Raw genomic sequence first — 10,410 nt, forward strand, 5'->3', positions numbered from 1 at the left:
AAAGGGGGCCATAATAATCATAGTTATCACACATACTACATCAAAATGAACATATATTTTCCATATGGGTTGTGTTTCCCCGAGACCAGATGCTTCCTCCTCCCACCTGCCCCTCCCACCTGCCCCCCCCCCCCCCCCCTGCCCCTCCCACGTGCCCCTCCCTGTACAGAGGAATAAAACCAGACAGAGAGAACAGGCCTAGTGTTGGCACTGCAGGCCAGGGGACCAGCAGGCAATGCATAGCTAAGGCATGAATGTAACCTATAGGGTAGGCAGAGATGCAGTGTGTGTGTGTACTCTGCTAAGGCATGAGTGGAACGTATGGGGCAGGCAGCGATGCGATGTGTGTGTGTTCTGCGTGTCTACGCTCGCTCTACTGCAGTCAATTGAATTAGCAATATTTCATATTTTTTTCTTCTAAGAATATAAGAAACTTGAAACTTATTAAGGACATATTTGGACAGGACTTCAGGCTTTAGGATCTGGGGAGTGCTCTGAATCTATGTAAATAGTTAATTATCCCTTTTTAAATGAATAAAATTGAATTGAATTGAATTGAATTTGCTAGGTTGTGTAATTTTAAGGGTTCTGATGCACAGGTTAAAAATGACAAATCACTATTTGAAAATACAATGGTGAGCCAGGGAGTTGTGAGCTGTTGAAGAAAATTCACCAAAGAAATAAATAACTCACTGCTGTCATGTCCTGTTAATTTTTTTGAAAGTATTTCTTCCAGAGAAATGTGGGATACAAAGGCTCTTCCTTAAAGTAGAGAGAGGCGCCTCAGACAGAGCAGAACAGAGGAGCAACTGGCAGAGAAAATCCAGCATCATTTACGGGGCTAAGCATGACCATTAAATCAGATAGCCTGATGATCTCTTAATCATTACAACAGGACATGACAACAGGAAAACAGGACAACAAATTCCCCCTAAAACAAGAGACAAGACAACAGGACAACAGGACAATAAACTCCCCTAAAACAAGAGACAAGACAACAGGACAACAGGACAACAGGACAACAAGACAACAAACTCCCCTAAAACAAGAGACAAGACAACAGGACAACAATCTCCCCTAAAACAAGAGACAAGACAACAGGACAACAGGACAACAGGACAACAAACTCCCCTAAAACAAGAGTCAAGACAACAGGACAACAAACTCCCCTAAACTGCACTCTCTAGATGCCTTGGTGGCGTTCCCGTGCGTTCTCGTGTGTGCGTGCTCCTCGGGTTAGTACACAGTCATGTCTAAAGGGTCTAGAGTCTGGCACTCTGGCTCAGTTGCCCTCTGACACAACCACAGAGTTGACAGCCACCAAACTGACCACCATGTGTTGTTTCACGGACGGAACACGTTTGATTCTGAGAGAACATCACAAGCGTAGGTTCCAGACCGACCCAGACAGAGAGCCTGTATGAAGAGCCATGCGCTGCTTTACATTCATAGCTATCAGAGTAGTGGTGGGCCGAGACCGATGGAATAACCAGGGAGTCATTTCCTCTGTCAATGTGCATCACCTGACCAGAGAGGTGGGGGTCTGTGACAAGTAGGAAGGGTTTTAAAAGAGAGACGTTTTCCTGGAGTTTACCCTTCTACCTTCCCTCTGTGCCCAGCATCAACAGGACAGGGTAGAGTCACCCAATCCCCTAGCAGAGCCAAATGATGTATGATGAATGCATTCAGCCATGGAATATGGACTACTGATATACTATCATACTGATATGTAGACTGAATACTGATTTTGATAGAGAGAGCTCCAGTCTCTGCAGTCTGGTACTTTTGTCAATCTCCAGCAACTGAAACGAGGGATAGCGTCTTACTTAGGGAATGAAGGATGGGAAAAAATTGCAGATGAGCTTAAACTTGTTTCACATAGACCAGCCCATATTGAACAAGCCTGTAAAATTGTATTTGTTCGTTTCTATATAGAATATACAAAAATAGTGTGTTAACACACATAACTTTTCCCCCTTTCATATACAGTAACATAGAAAACAATTATGTTTTATATTATACAGTATATGATCTACCTGGCATGTTGAAGGGCATTATGCCATTTTAGTTATGAAATGTATGTGCAAGCTCCTTACCAGAGATTTATCATGCAAGCACCATACATCACAAGAGTGATTCCTATACATTTTCAAAGACCTCCATCTGTGTTTGAAGACTAACAGGATACAAACCATACCGCTGTCACCAGGAAAGGATAGGGACACGGGAAGAAGGGAAGAGGGGGAGAGAGCCATACAAAGCTCTGGAGATGGGAGGCAGAGTGCTGTGTGCATCTGCAGGACTAAAGCTTAGTAAACAGCCTGGTCTATTTTGCCTCAAAGTTTTCAGAAATTGTGCAATGACAAGTGAGTAAAGAATCATAGAAATGTGAGCAAACGCCATTTAGAAAGAAAGAAAGAAGGAAAGAAAGAAAAAAGAAAGAAAGAAGAAAGGAGAGCACTTGTCCTTAGGAGAAGGCCATTTTGACTCTCAGTCCTTCTCCAGCTCTGGCCCAAGTGTAGTCAAGCATCTAGGATTTCACACCAGCCAGATGTTTGCAGATGCCTCTGTGTTCATGTGCACATAAAGCTCATGATGTATTTATTTTATACAGCCTTGTTAGTGTAAACACACACACACACACCTGTAAAGTCCAAACTGGACGTCGTGGCTTCAGGCAACACACAGGTTAAAGAATACACATATAGCCAGCATAAGATACAACAACCTCTTCGCCCTTGCTCAGAAGTGTGACTGCTGCATGTTAGCCACCCAGCCACAGTGTAAAGGCGCTGGAAATCTGTTCATTGTTACTGTAAGTAGGGGGCCAGCTCTCCAGACCAAAGCATGCTGAGGATGTGAGACTCGCTCTTGTATGAGCACAGTGGACTGATGACATGCAGATGCCGCCTCAGTCCAGACGTCTCTCGTCAAACCACCTCTTGCACCCAGCCCGGGAGAAGCATTTCTCTACTTCCTGCTCACAGAAGGCTCACAGAAAGGGCAATTGTTGATCGCAAATGTGGTTTTGGCCATCATAGGGAGCCATTTTAAACCTTTAAAGATGCTACAAAGCCTTTATCATAATTACTTTAATTGCATAATGACTGCACAGCTTACTCGCTCTCTTTTATGTGCTTTTGTGCCAAAAAAACATGCAAGGCGCCTTTCAAGTGTCGGGTGGCTTGAGACTGCAGGGGTAGTTCGTGTGAGATCGTTACCCAGCCAGTCCAGTTTAATCCTACTGTACTAATCGATTTGGAGCTTGACTAAAGCCTTAAATTGACAGCTATTATAATGTGTGAGCAATATGGTTATTACAACAGCAATAACATTAATAATAAGAATGATAATACATTTGTAGGTGAATAACAAATGGATTAGCATAAAAGATGAGTTTAAGTGTCTTTAAACCATTCTTGATTCTTGAATATGTGGACTGCTCATCCCAACCCAATAGAGTCACACAGATAAGGCTCTTCACTGGATCCAGCACAGGTCTGTTTCAGACTAACTTTCCTCAGATCTACAGCATTACATTGTAGGCTAGCATTAGCATTAGCAACTAGCATTGCTGCACATGTTGCGCGGGTCTACAGTAGCCTGCTGTGGGCTCAGCCGCTCTAGGGGGCTACGCCTCCTATGGTATGAGATTTATGAAGCTTGCCAACGGACCTAACTTCAAGGCTAACAGTATTAGCCCAGCTCCACCTCCCCACCCGAGGATATCTCTGGGCCGTTTCATGTCCTGATGTCAAACATCTGCGTCAACAAACAGAGACCTGGAGAAGTCAAGTAGCGTGGCGCGGCATGGCGCGGTGTGCGCAAGGCTTATTCAGCTATTTGGTGAGCGTGTAGGGTCATGCTGGGTGCTCCTGCTGCTTGCCAGCTTTCAGAGCTAAAGAAGAAGAAGAAGAAGGTGAAGATGAAGATGAAGATGATGAAGAAGAAGATGATGATGATGATACAAAATATGACGAAGATGAAGAGGAAGAAAGAGAAGAAGAAGACAAATAATAAGAAGGAGAAGAACAAAAAAAAGGAAGAAAGAAAAAGGAAAGTTTAGGGACAAAAGTGTCGATGAAAAGCAGATGTTACTCGGGATGATGGTGGCCACCCCTCCCCTCCCTGCACTCAACACAAATGTCCCACATGCATGGCGTATCTTTCCAATCTGCCGTCCTTAACCCTGTGTGGTTCATGGATCCCTTGACACCTTAACATGCCAGAACCCCTCACTCATCTCTTCACAAAAATAAGAGATGAGAGGGGAGGAAGCCTTTGAGTAAATTAAGCAGAGTGTGAGGGTCAGAGGCCCTGGCCAGCTGTCCAGACGGTGCGAGGGAGGCCGCGTCCCATGTGTGTTGGATAGGTGCTTAGAGAGACATGGGGTACTCAGAGCACATGAAATATGCAGCAGTGGAACAGATCAGTCCCTCCATCTCTGCCAGAAACACTGGCACACACACTCACAAGACCACATACCACAGCCCAGACTGATTTCAGTGTCTTATTGGGAAATTTGCATGTATTTTTCCCTGGTGGATTCCACTTACAAGAGGTGTTGACAGCCCCCTCTCCCCGGACCCCCCTAAAAATCCCCGAACTATGCCAGCAGAAGACAGGGCTGTGAAGGATACACTCACAATAAGAGTTTAATAGCCCTACTTTCCCTCACCCAGACACAGATAAATAGGGGGGGATAGCCAGGTGTTGATGGGGGAAAAACACACACACTTGTGGCCTGCTGACAGACAAGCTTGCTCACAGAACACACACCTCAGGTGAAATCCGCACGAGCCATATAAATCCGCTAACAATAATGACAAACCCTTTGTGAGCATTTACATGGATTTATGTAAGAATTGACTGAAGTTCTGCATGTCTACCATATAGTCCTCAGATGTTTGACCAAACAACTACAAATGTCCCTCTTGGGACACTGCGGCCAAAAGCAAACAAACAGTAGTTTTTTCCTACATTTAGATTTTTTTAGGCATTCAGATTTCCCAGCGGCTCCATCGAGGATGTGAACTGACACGCCCCTGTGCATCTGAAAGATACGGGCACCAAGCTTGCCGCCTATCTTACTGAGCGTTGTAAGATCGATGTTTCGTGGTTTCCGTAGATACTGTGGCAGACTTATGGTGGCCTTAGGCTGATTCCACAACACACCCCTCTAGCTCAGAGCTGGTGCTGAAGTGAAGTGTCAGATTTCTGGCAGACGTTTGTGCCCTGCATATTTGTCTCTTTCGAAATGCATCATTAAGGCCAGGATAAACTGTGAGAGGTTATGCTGCCTCTGAAATGCTCACAACTTCTAGATTAATGAAGGCACTCTGTCATTGACCACGCATGGCACTGTCTCTACACAACAACTCAACTATATCCACATCATGACCGTATTATGTGCAGATATGCAATTTGGCAAACTTACTATCTCCTTCACGACCTTCTCCACGATGCCCTTGTCCTGGAGGTTGTGCAGAAAGCGCGGGGCGGGTGTGTCGGCCAGCATACGCAGCTGCTGCACGTTGCCCAGCTCAGTGGCGGCCGGCGTGATGCCCACCATGAAGAAGAACACGCCATGGCTCCTGGCGTCGGCCATGGCGGAAAAGATGTCCGGGTTCCGTGGGTGGAACTCGCCGTCGGTGAGTAGGAGGGCCACCCTGACCGTGCCGGGAAAGGTCTCGCGCTCGTACAGGTGGGTGAGGTTGGTGATGGCGTAGGTGGTGTAGGTCCCCTGGCCGATGTAGGGGAGGTCCCGGATGCGGGCTTTGAAGTTGGCCACGCCCTGCCACTCCTGGAAGGTTTGCTCCGTCTTGGAGCTGCTGCTGTACTGCAGGAGGGCGGTCCTGAAGTTCAAGCTCCGCTCTCCTTGGAACCGGACCCCCCCCAGGCGGTCCACCACATCGATGACAAGCTGCTTCTCCTGCGCGTGGTTGTCCTTGGCACTCTCCGAGCTGTCCACCAAAAACGCCAACTCCAGACTGCAGTCCTCTGCCACCCGATCTTGGCGGGCAGGAGAGAGAGAGGATGAAGGACACACACTTTAACACACATAAGTAAAAACACCTAGATGGTCGGCATTTAATCATATAAGGCAGGGGTGGCGAACCTGCGGCTCGCGAGCCGCATGCGGCTCTTTGCCGGCTGACGTGCGGCTCGGCTCCAGCTCGAGTGCTCACTGACTTTGCTCTTGGGGTACAGAATTTTCATATTGTAAAATAAACATCTAAAATGCATATGCATATATTTGGCAATACAGAGAAAAAGCTGTCCGATTTGAATGTGGTATTTATTCATGTATATTTTGTCATCACGCGATCTTGAGAGATGTCTTTAAGTAACGTTAATGTTCCAAACATGAAACATTCTAATGTGTGCACCCAGTCTCAGAGAGTTACTAGCCAGACTAGCAGTAGCTACTGACAGAATGCCATGGACCCAGGAAAGCATAAAGCTAAACGAAAATATGAAGATGAACACCGGGTGTTTTTTGCCTAAAATGGGAGGAATTATTTGCGGAGCGAAATGGAAAACCCCTCTGCTTAATATGCCAGACGTCACTGTCGCATTTTAAAGCCTCAAACTTAGAGTGCCGTCTCTCCACACACCATGCTAACATAGCCCAGGAGTCCCTAAAGGCACAGAGCTGTGCAAGCACAAGGTAAATACTTTGAAACGTCAGTCAGAGAAACAGACTCAGCTTTTTCGGAAATTCACGAAGTACTCTGAAACGGTCACGTTGGCATTGTATCAGGTGGCATGGAATATTGCTCGAGCAAAAAAGTAATATAGTGAGGGAGAGTTTGTGAAGTCTTGTGTACGTGATGTCGTTGCTATCCTCAACCCTGAAAATGACGGATCATAGCGGTCTGTGTCAGACCTGCAGCTGTCAGGCACGAAAATTGAACAGAGGATATCTGACATTAACAATATAATTGAGACAGTTATGTACAGATCTTGATAAGTGATCCCTGGAGTAGCCTCCCCAAAAGTTTCCTTAGCCCCACTGTTGTTTTGTGTTATAAAGTATCCGAATGAGAGTTGAAACCGTCTTTATTCACAACCACAGTTTACACCAAGAGCATACATGTGTGTCGAGCTCCCGCTAACAACATAACTAATAACGTGACGTTAATCCTGCGAGACCCACTCATAGTACGGTAACACTTTAGGATCAAACAGTTAAACAGTACAGCTACCTACACCCACCAAAAATATATATGAAGTTTAAAATAGTAAAAGAAACGTAATGGTTAAATCATCTCGAGTTAATTATAGATGTCGTGGCTCTCTTTTATCATGCCGGTTCATTGATCCTGTGGGTATGCTACCCTATTCAGTAGCTTCGCCAGCTATAACTAGCTAGTGAACTCTAGCCTACAACGTTAACCTACTCACTTGAGCTGCAAATCCCTACCATGCTACAGTATAATTAGCACCTATCTCAGCAGATGTCTTCAATATGTTTATTTTTGTGGCATATTTTAAATCAAAATGTGTTAATTTCTCTTCCTAAAACCCACTAGAGGACTATTTAAAAGGTTATTTTCAAAAAAATCTTATGGGGGAGCATGCCCCCAGACCCCCCTAGTTTTGCTGGGTCACAGGGAAAATAATAGGTTTTAGGTAGGGGCTTTTCCCCCCTAAAAGTGGGAACCTAGATTCGTGTGGCTCTTCGAAATGGTGTTGGGTTTTGTTGTGGCTCTTTTAGCTGGACTGGTTAGCCACCCCTGATATAAGGTCTTTGTATGTCTCTTAACTCATACAAGATGGTTGTACGTCTTCATTTTATCTGTATAATCATAGTCATTCTGTATGTTGTTTAAGACTGGATGAAGACGTAGCTGTCCTAATGCAAAGCTGACTCTTGTCACATTTCAGACGACATCATGACATCCTAACTCCTGACATCCCCAATTTTCCATGTAAATACAATCAAAAGGTTCCTGCTGCTGCCAGCTTTGAAAGAAGGTCAGAAGATGGTTCTAGTACAGAGGCAGATAAATCACATTTATGTCTCCAGCAGGAACATGACAGATGGGAAACTAGCCCGAGGAAAGGCAGGGCAGAGCCCAGCAACAGAGCCCCTCTTGCAGGCTGGAAGAAGCCAGGAGGTCCATACCGTGAACATGAGCCAGATAAGATCTGTCAGCTCAGTCTTCAGAGCTCAGAGTTCAATTTTCTGGCCATTACCATAATTTTCCATGAGGATGAAAAAATTCCATGTTCTCGTCAAGGCAGCAGATATTACCTGACAGCATTTTTTGTTTCTTTAGTTTCCTGTATCGACTTATCAATTGAAACTTTCGCTGAATACAGTTTTGTCTGACATTTTGTACTCTCTCCAGCTCTGTTTAATTTAACGGAAAAGTTGGCCATTCTTACTTTGGCCATTTTTGGAGATGAGGTTGGTCGTCAGTGACCTTCCAGTATTCCTCCTTCTTGTTCTGGTGTCCTCTTCTTCCTCATCCCTCCTCTGAGCCTCTAGGCAGTGTAGTCCACACAGAAGGAGCAGAGAGAGCAGAGAGCGCCACATGCTGCTCCTAACACAAGACCGTTCACACAGAGCAGAGCAGACTAGTCACTACACAGATGGAACGGGTTAGAGATGGACTTCACAGATGAGAAGAAAATAAAAAGAATAAAAGAAAAACATCTCTGTGTGTGGCTTTCTCTCTCTCTCTCTCTCTCTCGCTGTCTTTTTGTCTCTTTCTCTCCCTCTCTCCCGCACACACAAAAAACACACACATCGCGCACACACACACATACACACACACACACACAAACATACACACACACACACACTCAAACTAGCATACACACGCACACACACACACACTCACACACACACACACACAGATACACACAATTATATGTCAAAATGTTAAAACATTACATGTCAAAAATTCAAAGCAATTGAAGTCAAATTAAAAAAAATTATGAATAACACATTCATCCATAAATGGATGCAGAGAGAAGAGCAGACTTACTAGCAAGGGTTGCAGCAGAAAATCCAGATCTGTTACAGTTTTCAAACTGATCCACAGTGCACAGCAAGGGAGGATAGCTGAATCCACCAAAAGAGACAGACAGACAGACAGACAGACAGACAGACAGGCTCATAGAAAAAGCTCAAGCCAAATGATGCACCATGCAACAAGCAGTGACAAAGACTAGTAACATGAGGACTCAAGTATAGAGATAGAGTGAGAGAATGTGAGGGAGAGAGAGGGAGAGAGGCAGAGAGTTCTAAAAAGTGGATTTGCAAAGTGAAGCCTGCGGTTAATTCATAGTCAGATGTGCCAGCTGCCATCCTCCAGAGGTGTCAGTCAGTCAGTCCCCCTGGCCGTTCATTGGCTGGATTATTTTTAGGAGGCGGGGCCAAATAAGAAACTGTGCCTTCATAGGACTGCCTATCTGAAGAGGATCCAATGAGGAGGTGAATCTAATGAGATGCAATACTTATTATGTGGAGAAACTATGTAGAATTTATATTTGAAGAATAAGTTCTTTTTGGATGAAACACATAAAAAAGGGAACTTCAGACTGTCGAAAAAGACAGAGCTAAAGCCATAGCAGATACCTGTTGGCTTCACATGGTGTTAATTCAGTGTTTACATGGTGTTAATGCAGTGTTCACATGGTGTTAATGCAGTGTTCACATGGTGTTGATGCACACGTGATTTCCCTAGAGAGGTGAGAGGGTTTATGTTGATAAGCTCCGTCTCGCTTTCCTTACATTTCTCCACAGAAGCTCCACACCCAGGACCACACCTGGCCAGGGCAGTGTGCCATGCATTCACACGCACGAGAGACAGGGAGAGAGAGGGGGAGAGAGGGGGAGAGAGAGGGAGAGGGAGAGAGAGAGGGAGAGAGTGAGGAGAGAGAGACAAGGAGAGAGAGGGGGAGAGAGACAGGGAGAGAGGGGGAGAGAGAGGGAGAGGGGGGAGGGAGAGAGAGAGGGAGCGAGAGAGAGAGATAGGGGGAGAGCGAGGGGGGAGGGAGAGAGAGAGATAGGGGGAGAGAGGGAGAGCGAGAGAGAGAGAGAGACAGGGAGAGAGCGGGAGAGAGAGGGAGAGAGAGAGTGTGTTCTCAGAGAGAGAGTGACTGCAAAAGAGTAAGTGTGTGTGTGTGTATGAGAAAGACAGAGAGTGTTTGCATGAAAAAAAGTTGGAAAGGTGTGTGCGTGAGAGAAGTAGAGACAGAGACACAGAAAGATTTGCAAGGAGCGAAAGACAAAGTAAGTTACAGACAGAAAGGTGATAAGAGAGATATATAGAAGGGAAAGCGGGACGGGAAGGACGGAGAAATGTAAGCTCCTGATGCCCTCCAGACAAACATGTACCTGTACAGTACTTCTGCGACAGCTGGATCATGAGCTAGCACTCTATAAGGGCGTCT

At 45.5% G+C, this 10,410-nt stretch overlaps 1 protein-coding gene across 1 annotated transcript in view; it reads right to left on the bottom strand.

Annotated features, from left to right (window-relative positions):
- The window catches only part of LOC105911941 (collagen alpha-1(XXVIII) chain-like), a 38,146-nt gene extending 28,880 nt beyond the window's left edge, over window positions 1-9,266 (bottom strand). The window contains exons 1-3 of the mRNA XM_031558887.2: window positions 9,000-9,266; window positions 8,395-8,552; window positions 5,438-6,012 (exon numbers count right to left, since the gene is read on the bottom strand). Coding sequence (XP_031414747.1) covers window positions 5,438-6,012; window positions 8,395-8,545 — 726 coding nt within the window. The 5' untranslated portion in view covers window positions 8,546-8,552; window positions 9,000-9,266. The remainder of the gene's footprint in view (window positions 1-5,437; window positions 6,013-8,394; window positions 8,553-8,999) is intronic.
- Between the last annotated feature and the right edge of the window lie 1,144 nt (window positions 9,267-10,410).

The sequence above is a fragment of the Clupea harengus genome, chromosome 21, assembly GCF_900700415.2.
Source record: "Clupea harengus chromosome 21, Ch_v2.0.2, whole genome shotgun sequence".
In the NCBI taxonomy this organism is placed as follows: Eukaryota; Metazoa; Chordata; class Actinopteri; order Clupeiformes; family Clupeidae; genus Clupea; species Clupea harengus.